This window comes from Lepidothrix coronata, unplaced genomic scaffold, assembly GCF_001604755.1.
Source record: "Lepidothrix coronata isolate B3197 unplaced genomic scaffold, Lepidothrix_coronata-1.0 Scaffold51, whole genome shotgun sequence".
In the NCBI taxonomy this organism is placed as follows: Eukaryota; Metazoa; Chordata; class Aves; order Passeriformes; family Pipridae; genus Lepidothrix; species Lepidothrix coronata.
The window spans coordinates 1,877,081-1,895,311 of record NW_016690231.1 but is presented as its reverse complement, the minus strand read 5'-3'; the positions used below and the strand labels follow the sequence as shown (position 1 = coordinate 1,895,311).

The window sequence follows — 18,231 nt, the reverse complement described above, 5'->3', positions numbered from 1 at the left end:
TTTAATTATTTTTATTATTATTATTATTATTTTTAAATTTTTTTTAATTTGCTTCTTCTTCGGCGATGGATGGGAAAATCCGGCAGAGCCGGAGGTCGAGGTCGCAGCGGGACCGCGTGCGGCGGCGGGAGGCGGCGGCCCGCGACCCGCGGAACCAGAGCCCGTCGTCGGGCTCCGAGAAGGAGCCGAGCCCCGGGAAGGAGAACGGCGGCCAGAACTGCACCGCCCCGCGGGGCCCGCCGCCCGCCGCCCGCGCCGCGCGGCCCCCGCGCCGCCGCCGCCGCGAGTCCAGCTCCCAGGAAGAGGATCTGATCGATGGCTTCGCCATCGCCAGCTTCAACACCCTGGAAGCGCTGGAGGTAAGAGCGGCGGGGGGCCACGGGGGGCTCTGCCCTCCCCGCGGGGCGGGGGCTGGGGCGGGGAGGGAGGGATGGGGAGGTGGGGGGGGATGGAAGGAGGAGAGGAGGGAAAAAATAAAAATAAAATAAAACTGAGAAAGGGAGCGCGCGGCTGCCGAATTTTGCAAATGGCAATTAAGGTGCGTTAATCGTGGCGTCGAGCCCCCCGGGGGGGGATCCCGGGGCTGCCGGGCCGGCCCGGGTGCTCGCGGCTCCGCTGGCAACTTAGTGCCCCCCTCCCCTCCCTTTTGCTCCTTCCCTCCCCCGGCCCCCTCCTCTGCCCGGCTCCGGCCGCTGTTTCGCCTTCACTTCGGGCAAGTCGAATGTTTGTTTGGGGTTTTAATTGGCTGCAAAATATTCCTGGCGTGTTGGGATGGTCCGGCATTGTTGTGAATGGTGGAGCTTCCCCCCCACCTCCCGCCCTCCTTCCTCCCGCTCCCCCCTCCTCCAGCTCGGGAGTTTGTGTTTGCGTTGCCAAAATGTTACTTTATCTGTCTCCGGAGATTGTTAGCAAATGGCTAGTGTTTGACATTTTGTGGAAAAGAGATGTTTAAATGGATAATAATCCCTCGGTTGTAATTCCCATTTTTGAAGTAATTGAACAAATTCTTCATCTCTTGTTGACTGTACATATTTTTCTGGTGTTAATAGGCTGGCAAAAAATATTGCTTGTCTAACTTATTACAAACAATATTTGCTGAGCAAATACTGTCTGCCTTGTCTGAGCTAAGTTAAGCAGAGCAGGAAATTTAATATTTTCAGAGGGGCATTGACAAACTATGACTTTGGCTTTTGATTTTTGTTTTGTTTGTGTACAAGGGGAAGAAGTGAGTTGTCGAGAGGAAGCATCTAACAAGTTGCTTGGTGGGTGTAATAACTTGAATTCCCAGTCAATATGAGCAATGCTGGTGCCTTTGCCCACTTTCCTTGACACACTGTGATAAAAACGTGGGCAAAGTTTTGGGTGCTCTCCCTACTTTGGATTTCCTGCCACTTGTGTGTCTATAAACCTGTGGTACAGTGGTGAAGAGTTCTGCTCAGGCTAATGAATAGTCTCAGATTTGCCCTGGGATCTTTAATGTCTTTGGCTCAGACTTTGAAGTCCCATTTTGTTTGAGGGCTTTGCTGCTCTCCAGCCCACCCCTCCTGCCCTGCAGGCCTCTGGTGGCATCGTGGTTATCTGGAGTTTTTCACCTGTAGAACTGACCTCTCAGAGTCCCAGAGATGGTCCCTGTGTGCCCACAGGGGTGTCGGCGGTGGCCTTGGCCATCTGCTGACGTGTCAGGACCTGCTCAGAAGGGGTGTTTAGTCCAGTGGTCCCTGAGCAGCCCTGGGTGTGCAGGTACCAGAGGGGGAAGTGGTTTGTGTTGGCTTGGCCGTGGCTGTTCCCTGTCTTTTTGCGGCGTCATTTGTGGGGTGTTGTCCTAACAGGAAAGCCAACTACTTTGTCCATGCAGAACTGATAATGAGCAACCAATCTGCTTTCATGTGCCTCTAAGCCGAGCCCTAGACCTGTCTGTATATTGCTATTTTTTTTTTCTTGGGCATGCTCTTAGTCAAATATGCATCAGCAGATAAGTCCAATTAAACCCCTGAGTCTCTGCTGAGCTGTCAGTGAAGAAAGTAAAATTCATCTTCCTGCAGAAATTTTCTACCATGATGAGCACATCATCAGGAAATAGAATTCAAATGATAGTGCAGTCCCTCCAGGCTGATGGGGAAAACTCTGGGCTTTTCAAGTGGGATGAGCCTTGTTACTGAATCACCCAAACCGTAACCTTGATAATAAGGCTCACAAGGGCTTCTACCCTTGTGACCTTAAACTTCTGCCACCCTGAGGTACTTCCATCTGTGGAAGCGCTTCTGTTTCTTCTTTAAAAACAAAAATCCACAAAACAATCTTTACAAAACAATCTGCTTTCAACTGTTGCAAAATACTTGAGTATCACCTGCCATTGACCGATTTCTACTGTATTTGCCACCATGCAAGTGAACACGTGCACCTCAGCATCTGGGGCGATGTTGGCACCTCAGAGGGAGAAGTGTGAGCAGAATTCACCTGTTTCACACCAGCTGGGTGTGTTGTATTCGAGGTTGTTGTATTCTTGGCAAGTCCTAATGACCGTGTGCATTCCCTAAACCCCTCTAACACTAAAAAGAAGAAAATGCTTAGTGTTGTGTGGATTTGTCCATGCAGTGCTGCCTTGGACCAAGGGTGATGTCTGGCAGGTGTGATGCAGCAGCAAGGGAAGGGAATTGTTAAGGCAGAATTACTTTAAAGCAGTGTATGCCCATGTAAATAACCAAAATTGCAAGGTCATTTTGTGTCGTGTGGAGCTGTGTTCTCTGGTGAACTTGAGGGCAACAGGTGGTTTTCTTCTGCTTTGGAGGAAATCTGTACTTTGGTGTGTATTTGTTTTTTAAGAGGACTTAAAATCTGCTGCAATGATATTTTAAAAATAAATAAGAATTCTGTGTTCGTGAGGGGGGAGAAAGTATAAAAGTGAGTACACAACCTAAGGACAGTACTGAATGAAGAAAGTATTTTATTTAACTTTTTAATCCTAAAAGGAGCTTTTGTTGCATATGTGGTGGTTCATTGTGGTGTTCTAGGTTGGTTTGTTGCTTGATGTTACAGTGATCTGTGATTACGTGCAATAGACTAAGCTTTGGGCTTCCCCTTGGAAATTAAATTTGTCAATATTTAGGTAGAACTTAAGGGTAGAATCATTTGGGAGAGGTAAGGTGGTTTTTGGTTTGTTTCTCTTTGTATCTCAAAATATTGTGAATTCCCCTTCCCTACTGAAGCAAATTCTCACTGCTGGTGTTCCTGTAAATAAAGGGTGCTTTATAGAATAAATACATATATTCTTCATTTGTGTTGACCTGGGAGTGTGGGCAGTTAAGCCTGAGGGATGGCTTTGAGATCTCTGTTAGCTCTTTGGTGAGAATTTCAAGCATTTTGGATTTTGTTTTAACTCATGTGGCAATGTTTACTTTGGCAGTTGTCATCTGAGAATCATGTTTCTTGTTTTGGCCTTACTTGTGACTTGACTTATGTATCTCTGATCCTACCATCTTCCAAATAAAGACTGAGTTGATTATGTATATATTTTAAATTAAGGAAAAAAGAATAAAAAAGCCCACAGACAAACAAGCAACAGCCTCTTTCTGTGCGTAAGAAGTTAAAACTTCCCCTTTCCCTTCCTTCCCTTGGATCTTCATGCATAAATCCGGCTCAGGTTTCACACAGGTTAAAGCTGAGGTGTGTGTGGTGGTGTTTTAGGTTTTTCATATCCAGTTGCTGATCACGACTTTGGACTTAACCTGGGAACTTGGTTTGCTCTGAGCTGTTGGCTTGAGGTGGTCAGTGAGATGGGCAGCTCCTGGAAAACCAGCAGGATATGGTGATGCCTCCCTGTGCCAGGAGTCAGGAAAGCTGGCTGGGCTGAGCCCCGGGGGATTTCTGCCGGCCTCCCGAGATGAATGGTATGGATGGGAGCATGTGTGTATATTCATTACGTTCAGATGAAGCTGCTAATTATTCTTGAAGGTGATTGGTGAATCAGAGCGAGAGAATCTAAATGAGTGAGTCGGTAGTTGAGGGCTCTCTCTGATCATAGCTGTTCCTTTCAAGTATGAAAAACAGCGCTAAAAGGGAACTTCATCAGAATGTTAATGAATGCGATCTTTGAGAGCAATTGTTCTCCCAAAGTAGTTGAAAAGACAAGGGGTTGTGTTTTCTTTTTGGTGGTTGTTTATCATTTTTACAGATTCCAGCAAAGCTTTGGAGCTCTGAATGGAAATTTTAACTTTCATGATGTGTGTATGGGTTTTTTAGCAACGTTTAACCTATTTATGGAATATATTGGAGGATCCGTGCTCGGATGTGCGTGATGTGCTGTGTAGAAGTGGATCCCCAAGCTGGAAGGAGTCAGACCTTGGCTGGGTGCACGTGGTGGGGAAGTGGAGGTGCTGCCCTCCCAAGCTGAGCTGGGGCCCAGCTGTGCCTGGTGGCAGACCCTGAGGAGATGAAAGCTTTGCCCACTCTCCCTTGTGTTCACACCCAGGGCTCTGGCAGTGCTGACTCCCAGTCCCTTCTCTGCTGTTTGTGCCTGAGTGTAGCAGAGTTCAGAAAGCCTGTTGGTGATAGGAGACTTCTGGACAAAATCCATAAGTTCTCCAGCTGTCATCTTGATAAGGCTGTTTTCACATGTGTGCTGTGCACTGTCCTGTTACTGTTGCTCTGATCTCTCATTGATAAGAAAACCAGTGTATTTAGCTGCAGCTTCCTGCTCCAAAGGTTTTGTGCTAGTTCCACTGACCTAGCTATGTAACTTCTGATTTGTCATCATCTCTCTCTATATGTACTGTGCAGCTTTGTTTTTTCTATAGCTATTCTTACATTTTAAAACAAGTTTCTAGATATTTAAGTATTTTTTTCCTTCCACTTAATTGTCAGGTGATGGTGTATCAAGCTAGTGTTTCTGATGGCCAGTTATTCCTTTTAAAAAGTGCTTTTAACCTCAGGAAAGCTAATGATTTTCTGGATGATGCTCTAAAGGCTCTAAATTCCTTCTGGTTTTCCTGGAGGCTTGCTACTCTCCATTGATTTGTTCTCTGAGCTGTTGATTTTTTTTTTTTTTTCCCATTTTGTCTGAAGCAGGTACTTAAAGTATTTTTGGTGTTGTTGAGGAATCAGAGATGGTTAATGCAGAGCTGAAGCAGAGGGGTGAGCTCTGGAAAGCCCAAAGTATCTGCTCAGCTGGGCCAGGAACAGGGAGGAGCTCAGGGGTCACCCTCATCCCCACCTGAGGTCTCATTTTTAACTCAAACTGCACTTGACCAAGTCTGTCTGGGTTTTTTGAAATACCTCTTAATATTTTACCAGTTCTTCCAAGCTGGTTTCCTGTAGTATAACTACTCAGTCTTTCTTCAGCACTATGAAACCTGGGGTAAAACATGAGGTAAAGTTTGCTGAAATGTCAAGTGGAACAACCACCACAGAGAAATTCAGAAGATATATTCAATTTTTTAATTAATTATAATCTATAACATTTAAGAAGTATAAGGTACTCTGTATTGCACAGGTAAGATTTTTTAATAAAAGGCATAAAATAAAAGTAGTGTTCCATTTCACCCCGCTATTAAATTATATTGTATCCAAATTAATGCTTTCTTGCAGTAGTGCATTTGACTTCCTGTCTAGTAAGAACAGAAAATCTTACTGTCCTCTCAGTGTGCTGACAAGATGCACTTTTTATTGTTTATCTCAGTTATTTCACAGAATGAGACTAACTATCACAGTGTTACTTTCTGGGCAAACAGCAGCGAAGAAGGGAGCTGGCTGGGGGGAGATGAGCCTGAAGTATTTCCCGTTGTTTCTTTGGTAGGTCCTTGCTTGCTCTGCAGGAGAGCTGATGGTCACACAACTGCACCCCTGTAAAAATTCCTATAGGTGCAGAGATACACTACAGGCTGGAGACACATCAATACAAATGCTTTGGGGTGCTTTGTTTTCTTTCCCTTTTGGTATCCTCCTGCTCTCCTGCTTTCTTTGGGTGAGGTGTGAAATTCTCCAGGCACAGCCAGGGCAGCTGCTCCCCTTGCATCAGGCTTAACTAGACCTGCTGGGCTTTGCATGCACATAGATCCCAAACCTGTGTGCACCTTGGCTGGAGCGAGTGTTCCCGGCATGTGCTTATTGCTTCAGCTTCTTCAGCGTCTGGTCTTTGTCCTGGTGATGCAGGTTGTGGGAATATCGTGTGGTTTGTCTGCAGTGCTGCAGCAAGTACTCGAGAGCAAACAGTATCAGCAGAACTGAAACGCTGTTTCCTGCTCGATGCAAGTTTTTTTAGAAATAAAGATTTGAAATACAGTGCGTGGGGTGTGCGTCTTGGTACCAGTTGTAGGTGAACATCCAGTTGTAAGTGAGAACAATTTCCAATTCGCTGCACTTTAATGCCTCCAGTTTATCACTGTAAAGGTATAAAAGAGTTTTATGTAGGTGAAGTGGCTCTTGCTGTTTAAATATCTTCTGGCTCTGCTGTGTTCAGCACAGTGGGGGCTGTGACTGCTCCAGCCTTGCTCTTCATAGCGAAAAAAAGAGTTGAAGCACTGTGCTACCGGCCCCGGTCCATCTCCTTGAGAAATAAGCTCTTTTCCAAAACTAATGAACTATCAAGAATACTTCTCTGATGCTGAAAAGAAGAATCAGTCTTTGCTATTAATCTGAAACGTTTAAAATGGAGGAGAGGGTTGAGCAGCCTCCGAGCCGCCCGGGCACAACCGACCTGCGCGGAGTCGTCGGTCCAGTTCCTCTGGTGCGAGGGATTGTGAAAGCTGGGCAGGTACGGACGGCACTGCGGGGCTCCCCCACTGCTCCAGCCCGGCCCACACATGTGTGGAGCCCTGCTGACAGGCAGAGAGGTGTATTGTCAATTTTTGTAGCTTAATTGTTTTGTCCAGAGTGACTGGACGTGAAGCTCAGAAGTACCTGGTGAACAGGAGCACAGGGGCAGCGTGTGCACGGCGCTGGCACAATCCAGGATGAATGGGGACGGTTTCCTTTGTAGCCTTGCTTCAAGCCAAAAAGGGGCTGAAGTTGAACAAAAAGTTGCATCTGCAAGGTCAGTGGTTGGCATGGATAAGGGGATTGAAGGGATCAAAATTATTTCCCTGCGCTACTGGCTGCAAAACATGGGCTTATGGCACCATTCCTGTCTCTCCCTTTGTGCTCAGAGCAAAGCTTTTTTAATCTTGTGCTGGCTATCTATAGTTGTGCCACACAAACATGGCAATTTGAAGTTAAATGTTCTATTTTGAGGACTGCTGTGCATTGTTGGCAGGGCAAGGGAGCTGTGCTTGGGCTCCTCTCCTTTTCCTTGCTTGCTCTCTCTTCTGTGCAGGTTGTGATAGAAAGGAATCAAGAAAATATGTATAATGCACTAATGCCTGTAGTCTAAATGTGAACTTTATGGTGTTTGTGGCTGGATATCATCACATAATTTTCCTCTCCAACAGATGTTCCTTCCAGCTTCATAAAAATATGACTATAATTGTTTGGTGGTTTTCTTTTTTTCCCCCCAATTTTAAATATAGATGAATTTACTCTGATGCTAGGGTATCCTGGATCTAGCCTGTACTTAGTGACAAGATGCTTAAGTTAGGAGGAAGTTTGCAGCCCAAGTTGGGAAACAAATGGTAATTCAGAGCTTCTGGCTGTTGGGTGGCTGCTGCCAGGCACCAAGCTCATTTCTTTAACCCCTCCTGTTGGTTGGTGAGGCTGCAGTTTCTTTCCTGGGAGCTCTTATTTGTACAGAGGAGCAAAATCCCCAAAGAATTGCAGGGGAAGCAGTGTCTCAAACCTTACAATGACATCAAGTGCATCAGATAATGAATGCATTACTGCTGCTGATGTTTTGGTGGCTCATAAATGTCTCTTGCACTGCTGTCAAAGAGGACGTGCAGCCTCTTTATTCCACTTAGTCTGAGCACATACCTGCACTCAGGGGGAGCGAGACTCAAGATAATATGCAGCTAAGAGATGTTTATGGAATCAGTCAAACTTGATATAAAATAATTATGATGTTTTGACAGCTTGTTAATAACTTGCAGCCATTGGAAGAAATGGAATTATGGCATTCTTGGTCCTTGATGGAACCTTGGCATTTCTTTCAGACTGTAAAATTAAAGAAAAAATGTGAAAGCCATTAAAAGAGTTGGACGCGGTGCCTGGGAAAAATTATGGGTGGCTTAATTGAAAAAGTACTTCGTTCCAATTGAAGTTCATTGCAGTTCACTTCTGCCCACTTCCCTGTGTCTGTAATGGAGAAGGAAAAGGGCTGATTCCTCCAAAATCTGTCTGTGAGAGTGTTTTGGGTGTCACTCGGTTCTTCATCTTATCTGTGAATGAAGTGGAAGGAAATCCTAGCGAGCATTAGACATGAGAGAAAAGTCTTGTCACCTGTAATGACTAAAATCCCCTGAAGTGTTGCCAGCGTGTACTTTAGGAATCATATAATTATATGATTATTGAAAGAGACATAAAAGACCTCATGGCAAAAACCTTAGAAAGGGGGAGGGAGGGAATCCGTATGCAAATGAAGATACGCAGAATTTGCTGTCTCTCTCTCTCTTTTTTTTTTCTCTAGTTATTTTTCAGTCCAAAGCTCGGTAATTGCTTTTATGGGGATTACTTAATAAAACTGGGGCATGCAAAGGAGGGAGAAATTGTTTATGCCGCGTCAGAGGGCTGGCTTGCAGTCCTACGGAGCTGGAGTAAAAATGGAATTTGTAAAAGTAGAACTGCAAAGTGGGTTTTTCTGCTAAGAGAAAACAGCTATTTGTTGAAATGTTATCCTACAATAAAAGTGTTTTGTGGTCTGGCGGTTTGCAGAGGGGTCCGGAAGTTGAGATAACGGGGTTTTCTTTCTGACTCTGCCACAAGTTTCCTCTCTGAGCTCTTGGCAAGTCCTTTCATCGCTGCCTGTGTCACCTCAGCTGCCGGTGCCATTGTTTGGGTACCTGATGGGAGCCTGGATTTGCCTCTCAGGGAAACTCAGTCATCCCTCTGACACAAGGGAGCTGACTCTCAGCCCTGGGACATCTTGCTTCTCACAGAAGCACTCGTTCAGGCACTTATTAGGAAGCTCTCCTGATGCAGAACAGACCTGTATCTCAAGAGAGGTTTTGTTGCAAGGTAAGCAAAAACCTCCTTCCTTTTTTTTCTCAGGCTTAACTAAAGCACTTGGTGCATTAAAAAAAAAAAAAAAAAAACAAAAAAGGGAAAAAAATCCATCATGGTGGTGTTAGTGTTGAGTTACTGAATATTTTGCAAGATCTCTCCAGGAAAGAACAACACCATTTACTCTGGTATTGTAGTTTGACATTAAATAGTACCAAGTTGTGATATGAGTTGCTAATGTGATTTTTAGCTGAAAATGACAATGGTTTTCCAACCAGATGGATTTTATAACTCGCCTGCTATCAGCTCATCCATCAAACTCTGCAGATGTCTGTGTGTTTGTTATAATGTGCACATGGTAATGTTGTTGATTACATCAGACAAACCGATAACCCTCTTCAAGCCCTATTATCATCCTCTGGGCAGCCCCTGGTATGGGTTTGACAGTGGGGGATTTGTTTGCAGCCTGTCCCTGCAGGAACTTGATGGGTTGAGCTGCTTTCTCAGATCCTGTCCACTGCTGTGGAGGTGCTGCATCTGTGGAGTCGATGTAACTTGTGTGGGGAGAACCATTTTGAGATGACTTTGATCCAGGCACTGGCGTTTCCGATGCTGTTTGTGTTGGGAAGAGGGTTAATGAAACAGAAATGAGAGCCTCTGGGCTGCACATGGTCTGTAACTTGATTTCACACAGCTCACGACTTTTCTTCCACATCACTGGGTGACACTAAGTCACATAGGGTATATGACTTAGAAATTAAAATTTTAGCTGCATCTGGGCAAAAGTGCTCGCAGGACTCGGTCAGAAAAGATTCCCATGCTCATTACTAGGTTATTTGTGCAAGTTTTAGGCATGTTGCAAGAAAAGATGATTTTTTTAGCAGCTGTTGGGTAGAGGTTGTCTGGAGCCCCGTGTTACCACCAAATTCAATTGGCTTGGTTGGAAAATGGCCTTGTGTTTTGGCAGGTGTTGGACATGCCATTTCCAAACCAGAGGTTATGAACTGCTGCACTGGGGCTTCTGTAAATTGATGTAAACTCCCAGGTGATACCTCAGATAAACAGCTATATGCAGTTTACTCTCTTGGCAGGTTCCCAAGAATTATTTCTGAAGTTGATCTTATTTTTTAGAGAAAAAAAACAAACAAACAAAAAGCCAAACCCACAAACAAACAGCTTACACAAGCTGTTTCCAGAAAGAGCATCTTTCACTTCTTAACTTGAGCTTTGTTGCGTCCTGAGAAACACATAAATGGGTTGTGCTCCTCCTGCCCAGGAGGAGCTCAGCATTATCATCTCTGGGTTTACAAAGTTGCTGGTCTCTAAATAGGTGTTGCTCTTGTGCTGCAGTTTGGAGGCAAGCCATGCTACTGGGTTGTAAGAGCTTAATATTGTTTCTCTTGGTTATGGGACTCCGTTTGTTGCTCAGATGAAGCAGGGGTGTGTGGGTTTCCAGGGCAGGGTGTTCAAGCCTCCCTGTTGGACAGGAGTGGGGTCTCTGGTTTCCTGATCGGCGCTTCCTGGTCAAAACATATCCGTGGATTTTCTTTCCCACTGCCAAAATAAATGCTGCAGACAATCCAGGGCCAGGAATGTCATCATCATCAGGTTACTGAGTTTCTGCCTGAAGGTCAGCTAGCTGTGACTGCTACTAAATAGCTGTTTGCTGATATGTTGTTTGCATTCATACCCCACATCTGGTTACCTGTTTTCGGTGTAGTTTTGACATAAAGCTCTGTGGCCCAAACAGGGGCATGTTTCATGATACTTTTCTTTGTAAGCTTGATACAACCTGTAAGGATATTTTTGACCTGAAAAAGGACAGAGTATAAGCTGCAAGTGTTTATCTGTCTTAAGTGCAGCGTGTTGGTCATCCAAAATCAAGTTAATTTGGTTTGCTCAATGTGTGTGTGTTGCTGGAAAGATGGGTCCTTTCTTTTTAAGACTTACAGGTTTTTCTTGGCAGATTTTATTGCCACTGCTTGCTGTGGTTGCTTGGAGAGGAGAGGTTCATGTACTGTACCAGCAGGACAGAAAGACAACTCCTTCATGTGTGGCAGCACTGGGAAGTGATCAAATAACGTGGAGTTACTGCAGTGAAACGAGTAAACTCCCAGGCTGGGCTCAGACTTAACCGAGTCTGGTTTTCAGGAAGTGCTGGATCTGGGCTGGATGGAAACAGGCTGCAAAAACCATCAGGAGGCTGCTGGAGGACTGTGCTGCTGAGGAGGTCTGGCTGTCCCCAGCACTGTGTCACCTCGGGTGACACCCCACCTCTGGGTGGGCACCTCCCTCCCTGTCACGCCCGTCCCGGGTGGCAGCAGGGTGGGGTGGTCTTGAGAAGTGTGTGTCAGCATTAGGGCTGCTGAATGGGCAGCTTCTGGTGGTGTTTCCTGCAAGCAAATAAAGCTTGTCTTCCCTTGTCACCTTAGGGTGTTCCTTGGCTTGGTTTTTATGTACTTCTGATTTTCTGCTAATTACCAGTAAGTGACTTTTCACTGTTCTGGTGTGATTACCTGGGCAAAAAGAGGAAGCTGCTGAGAGAGGGAATAGATTTTTGTCTCAAGCAGTAGGTGAATTCTTCTTGTTCTTCTACGTCTCTCTCCTTTTTTTTGTGCATGTGTGTGTTAAAATTCCCATTCCCTGTTTATGAATGTTTAGCAGATGAAGTCACTGGTGTTTTTCCTGGTATTACCTTTGTGATGTTCCAAACATAAGCAAAATGTGATTATTCACTGAGTCTCTGCTGAATACTGTAGGAATAATGAGTCTGTGCCTAAAGCACAAACTCAGACACATAAAGCATGTCAATAAGAGTACAGACATGGGGGAAAATTGCAAAGTGTAGCTTCTTTTACCGATTTTACTGGAGCATCCTTGTGCTTACTTTGGGGTTAGGAGGAGATTAATCATGGTGTGTGACTGGCATTTCTGATGTCAGGGAGCTGAAGGTGGAGAGAGTGTGGGGGTCCCCCTTCCACTGTGGGAAGCTCTGTCTGGGGAGAGCGACAGTTCCCAGCAGAGCAGTTTAACTGGTGTGCTTCTGGAAGTGAAAAACTATGGCTTGGTGTCTTCATGGTGATCGAGCCTTTTCGAAAAGAATAAATTCTGGTGTCTTGCAGTGGATTCCTGATGCTGGTGAAAGGAGCAGAAATAGGCTGTGAAGGTTTCCCCTGTGATGGTGAATCCCCATCCCACTGCTCAGGCTTCCCAGGCAACTGCCAAACCAGAAACACTCCAATGTCTTTGTCTGGGGGCTGCAGGTACCTTTTCAAGAAGGTCAGAATTTGGGTAGCAGCTGAATTACAGAGTAAAGCCTTTGCTGTGATGGACAGAAATTTTTTTTTTTTTTAGACTTTCTAGTTCTTCTAATGATATGTTTTGTGAAGCTGTAAAGTTTAATGAACTTTAAGTATCACCTCTGTTTAACAGCATTTAAACTCTGTGTTTTCTGTTTTCTTCAGCCTGAAAAAAAGAAATAGTTTTGTGTTCTCTTTTAGACCATGGTCACTGAAATGGTTTGTCTCTGTTGTTAAAAAAGAATGAGAATTTGGGTGCCTAATTACCCACAGCTACTCCTTTTAATGTTGAAAGTTCATCCTTTGCCCCTACTCTTTTAAATGTAGATTTTCTAAACAGCATCTGAAAACGTGTTCAAAAAGACCTAATTAGTGTTGATATTTCAATATCTGGGCTTATAACTTAGCTTTTTTAATAGGGCACCTGGGTATCAGCACTAAATGTGAAGAAAATTGAACCAATCCCCAAAGTGAATGCATATAATTTTAATTGGGGATGGGGAAAGAAACAACCCTAAAACTTCAGACTAAATTATTTGTTGGTTAAGTGCATGTCCTGTGTTTAGTGTGTCCCATGGAGGGAAGGGGGGGAAATGGTGTTTAATTAGTGCTTCAGTAATACCACACACTTAAGAGTTGTGGTTTTAGAAAAATGTGCCTGGGCAAACTCCTCCTGGCCAGGGTGGGTATCTGTTTGGTCGATATTATTTTAAGTCTGATGAAGCATTGTTCACACCTTCTTGGAATGTAATACAGGAATAAACGGGAAACCCAATCTCCTTAGCACCCTGAGTCACTCAGACAGGCCGTGCTCCGAGACAGGGATTTATTTCATGCATGGTGGCCTAGGCACGAAACAAATGTGTAGAAAAGGGAATTATGTAGAATTGAAAGCGACAATTATGCAAACATTCCAGTTGAGGAAGAAGTAAATTCTTCTCTTTTTCCATGTGCTCAGCTTCAGAGCTAACGAGCAGCCTCTTGGGGGTTCTGGTCTGTGTGTTTGTATCTGTCATATCTCTCTCATCTCGGCTGCTTCTTGTTTCTTTTCTTTTCTTTTCTTTTTTTTTCCTGGTTTGACCTTATTTTCCCTTTTGTTCCGTGGAGTCATTCAATCTTTGTACTGCCGGGTTTGTTTACCTTGCCAGAGGAAAATGTTAGCACCCTTCCATTTAGGAGCCCAGGGCTTCTGTCCTCAGTCCCTTGCAACCCAGCACTGTGTCCTTCGCTCCCTGCCCTGTGACTGATGGCATCCAAATCCCTCTAGTCAATTTTTTTTTTCATTTTAAAGGAAGGGGAAGCTGGTGAGAGAAGAAGCAAGCTGTGAAAATAGCTCTGTGTTTAGATGGACACCCTTTTGCAAAGCTAAACAACTTGATCTTCCGTGCTGCTGGGTAATTCCCACGCTTGAAGAAATAGGGAGAGAGTGAGCAGGGAGCTGGGGCTGTGACCACTTTAATCTGACATAAGTACGTGTTTTTGCTGAAGGGGATGGTCCTTTCCTGCCCTGGCTGCTTGTCCTGATTACCTCCCTTGTGCCAGGACTAGCATTTGTGCTGCCAGGAAAACTAATTCCCTGGTTCCCTGATCTGGCTCACTGCACAGCCATGCAAATGCCCTTCTGGCACAGGGGAGGCAGGATGCAGGGGAGTGGGGGATGCAGAGCAGATGTGTATTGATTAAAGAAACCCTGCAAATATGGCCTGAGCCTTTGTAGCAGGATTAGAGCTACATGTTCTTTGTGTTTTAGGTCATCTAAGTCGAGGGGCCTGGTGTAAAATGATGATTGTGCTGGAGTGACTCTGGTCTTGGTTAAGCTCATGAAGTTGGGATGATGTGGTTGTATATGGGGTAATGGGGGTAGTCTGAGGGTAGGAGGGATTACTGGGAAAGATAAAACTTCACTTGCAATTTAATTGCTCTGAGAACCCAGTTTCTACCTTGTTTTCACTGATTAGTTTCAATGTGACAGGGAGAAAGAAGAGACAAGCTTTTTTGTGCTTGGCTGAGTGCTTGGAGTGGATGAGGTATCTAACCCTCTTGATGGCAGAAAGTTAAAAGCAGTTCAGTCTGTAAATGGCATTTGTAGCTCTGTTCACTCAAAAATTCCTTCTTTTTAGCCTCCTGTTGGTTTTTTCTCCTCCTGTCTTTCTTTCTGTGCTGTATCCTGTGCGTGTGTTGTATAAAGGAGAAGGCTGTGTTGGGTATTAAATCCAGAGAGTGGGGGAAGAAGCAGCTCTTCTCATCAGTGTCATTTCCCCAGCTGTAATCCCACAGAGGGATTGAAGAAAGTGTTGGGAGGATAAGATCAGTGTTTGAGCCCAGCTAAACGCTGGCTCTGCTGTGCGAAAATGGCTTTAATGGAGCCTGGTTGTGTGGGGAGAAAATTGTGTGTAAATTGTGCAGATTTCTAAATAAAAAGCATTTAATTGTGCTAAAAGAGGGGGAGGGCCCCCTCTCTTGTGTGCACATGGGAGACTTCAGTGAGCATAAGTAACCTCTGTGGCACAGTAGTCATTGACCTTGTCAAATCATGCCACTGGAGGTCATGTGTGGTGAAGTGGGTTGCCACAGGGGATTAGCACATCTGGGCAGAGGGTTTTTACTTCTGAGCATGGATGCCAGATCCCATCTCCAGCAGTGCATATGGACCCATCAGAGAGCACAAGGAGTGAGAAGATGGGAGAGCACCTGCCAGAAATGCAGGGGATAAACCTGTCTGGAGCCAGGGGCTTTCGTGACCCCAGCTGCAGGAGAAAGAGCAGTTGGCTGCACCGTAGACTCCCAGCTCCAGTGAGAAGGTGGACTTCAAATTTCACTGGAAGAACATACCAGCTTCCCTTGGTAATCTCATAATTAGATAGTTTTAGACACAGAACTGTCTTTTTGCCTACATTTCCCATACAGTTTCTCACATACAAATGTACTTTTACATCCTGCCTACAGCTGTTGGTTTGGTATGACCAGGTGCAGCTTTGTGCAGGAGGGAGGCTGATGTGCTTATTTACTGGGCTGAAAATAGACAGAGGGGATGACATTATAAGTCTCAGAAGAAATGAGATGGCATTGGTATATCAGCTCCTATGTAGGGCTTCACTATTACTGTGTGAAGATACTAGACCCATTTCACAGATGGTAATGTGTGGAGTGGAAGAAAAAACAGATAGTTACTAGCAATAGATCTTTATACCATGTGCCTAGAAGAGAGAATATTTAAGGATAGCTTTCCTGCTTGAATAAAGGGTTTATTAGAAAGCTTGCTGGCATGGCATCCTGGAAATCTAAGCACTGGAGTGTGAGATTTTATACAGACCTGTTCTGCTTTGCCTCCTGTATTCCTCTACAATTCTGCCTTAGTTGAATTAATTTCATACCCCACGAAGAAGGTATTAAAAGAAAATTATCAATGCTTCCAGCAGTTGTTATCTTAGTAGGCAAAAGTGGCATTGAAGTTGAAGCTATCTAGTCTTTGTATTTGCCAATAAGGGACATCATTTCTCACTGATGCCTGTTGCCTCCTGGATGAGGGGAGAAATGACTAATGCTTTGCTCCTACCTTCATTGTGAGGACCTAAAATGAAGCTGTAGTTGGTTGTAGTTACTAGAAGACTAAGTGGTGATGGGTTTTGATAGTTGTGCTAAGTTTTTGCTTGTCAGGAAAATGTGAGAGTTGTGTGAAGTTATGATTTATAGAAAGTACTGTCTGAACAGTGTCAGGAAAACGATGCTGAAGGTCGCTCGTTGAAGGTTCTCTGTTCAGGAGGTTTGGGCTCACCGGTGGCATTGGTGACACACACTACAGAGATGCAACCCACGCTGGGGCTTTCAGTGCTGGTGGCTTCTGAGACTTCTTCAGAGGTTACACAGTTCCTACTGAGATGTGTTCAAGACTGCTGGGAACGGGTGTGTTTTTACAGTCACCTTTAGAAGCTGTGCCTTGACGTCCTGCCAGGAGCTGTGGGGCACAAATGAAAGTCTGGACCCGTGTCACAGGAGTGCTGGGCCTCTGGATGGAGCCTGGGTTCTCTGCTTCTCACTTTGTTTCAGTACTTACTGTACCATATTGCATCTGAAATGCTAGGTTGGACTCGGAGGATTAAGTGGCGCAATTATGAAGCAGAGGAAAAAAACACTTATGTGGTGGCTGTGATAAATTAGTCATTTTGTACCTCCAAATAGCCAATTATTTCTCTGACTGGCTTTTATCTGACCAATTTGCATGTGCAGTCATGGTAACTGGTTTGCAGATTAGGTGCAGAATTTCACGTGGATCTGATGTTGTGTTGTCTCTTGGTGCTCCCTGGAAGCGAAACGCACGGATGAGGGATTCTGTGTAAGTGCTTACTGTGAGCTGCTTTGTGTTTTTTCATTCTCAAAGCCTCTTCAGACTCGAAGGAAACAAGGTGGCTCACTCTTGTGGTCTTTTTATTTTTTTTTTAATATCAGGCAGGACAATGTGAGGTGGTCTCAGCTCCACAGAAGCTGCAGCGGATTTCATTTGTATTGGTGTTCTTGGCTGTGCAGTCTGAGGACACAATGTTTGAGGGGTGGCAACTCACTGGAGCTGCAGTGTATTTCAGAAGAGACATGAAAGGAGAAAAATAAAAAAAAAAAAAAAAGCTGGAGGAAACAAGGAAAAGTAAACTGAAGCAGCAAGAAGTGACCAAAGGTGAAATGGTGCCTCGATGAAGCCAGTGGCAAAACTCTGTCCTTTCTGGCTCCAAGTTTCCATGTCTACTCTCCAGTTTTGATCTTAACTCCACTGATAGTCTGAATATTAGCAAATGGTAATAGGTTTAATATTATACACCTAGAGAGCTAAGTGAAGTCTTAATTTGAAGAATATTAATTATTCAAGTAGCTGAATTTTGCTGGTATGTTACATGTAAGCTGTTTCTGTCAGGGATTTGTGTCAATTTAGCATGCTGTGGACTTCGCAGAATCTCTGATATGAACAGTCTTTGAAGTGGAGAAATGGTATAAAGTATTTGCCAACAGCCAGCAAGCTTTTTAAAAGCTTCATTTGCTTCAAATAAGCCAGCCTTTTTAAAAAAACAAACAAACAAAACCAAGTTGCAAGTACCAGAATAAGAAGATACTTTTTCAAAAGCTGGTTTTTCTTCATACAGGCTCCAGCAATGCAGCTGTAGTTACCTTGGTCTCCAGCACTGCTAAAGACAAATTAAGCTAATAAAACAGTATCTCGCAACATCATAATAAATAAATTGGCTCATCTGTATGCAAGTTTCTTGCTACACCAAATTTAAACTGCTGAAGTGTTTCCTCTTTTGGTGAGAGGTAGAAGTCTTTATAAACATAACCTTTTCAAGGGTCTGTGGAACAATTCCTTGCCAATCATTCAGCGGCCTTTAGGATTCAGGGATTGAAGACTGTATGTTAAGAAGTATTTTAAGGAAATTATGTGTTTATTTTCTTGTGACAGGTTCATGTTAAACTGGTAAGTGTGTTCATTAGAGGGTGGGTTCCAGGGAGGCAGCTGTATCCACCTGCCTGGTGTCAGCCCCTTCATTGGGAGCTGAAGGGGGTTCTTGTTTTCCATCATATACTGAGCATATGCTGGCTGGGATAAAGTGTATGTATGTGCACATCCATGTGGGAGCATATGTGTTTTTTCCATCTGCCTAAAATAGTTGGACCTGTCTTAGGTTTCTTGTAAACTGCTCATTCCTTTGCCTGTTCTTTTGGACTGAGCACTGATGGCACTGTTATATTTATTTTGAGCAGAGCAGCACCTGTGAAGTGTCCTGGTCTTGCATAAAGCCTTCTGTTCAAATAATTACAGGTTCACAGGCACCTAGTTTTAAGTTCTCTGAGCTGTTTAAACCTG

General features: G+C 44.4%; 1 protein-coding gene across 13 annotated transcripts in view; it reads left to right on the top strand.

Annotated features, from left to right (window-relative positions):
* The first annotated feature begins 11 nt into the window (after positions 1-11).
* FBRSL1 (fibrosin like 1) overlaps positions 12-18,231 on the top strand; it is a 510,214-nt gene continuing 491,994 nt past the window's right edge. For all 13 annotated transcript variants that reach the window (XM_017815486.1, XM_017815477.1, XM_017815483.1 and 10 more), the window contains exon 1: positions 12-359. In XM_017815486.1, the coding sequence (XP_017670975.1) occupies positions 66-359 (294 nt within the window). In that variant the 5' untranslated portion in view covers positions 12-65. The remainder of the gene's footprint in view (positions 360-18,231) is intronic.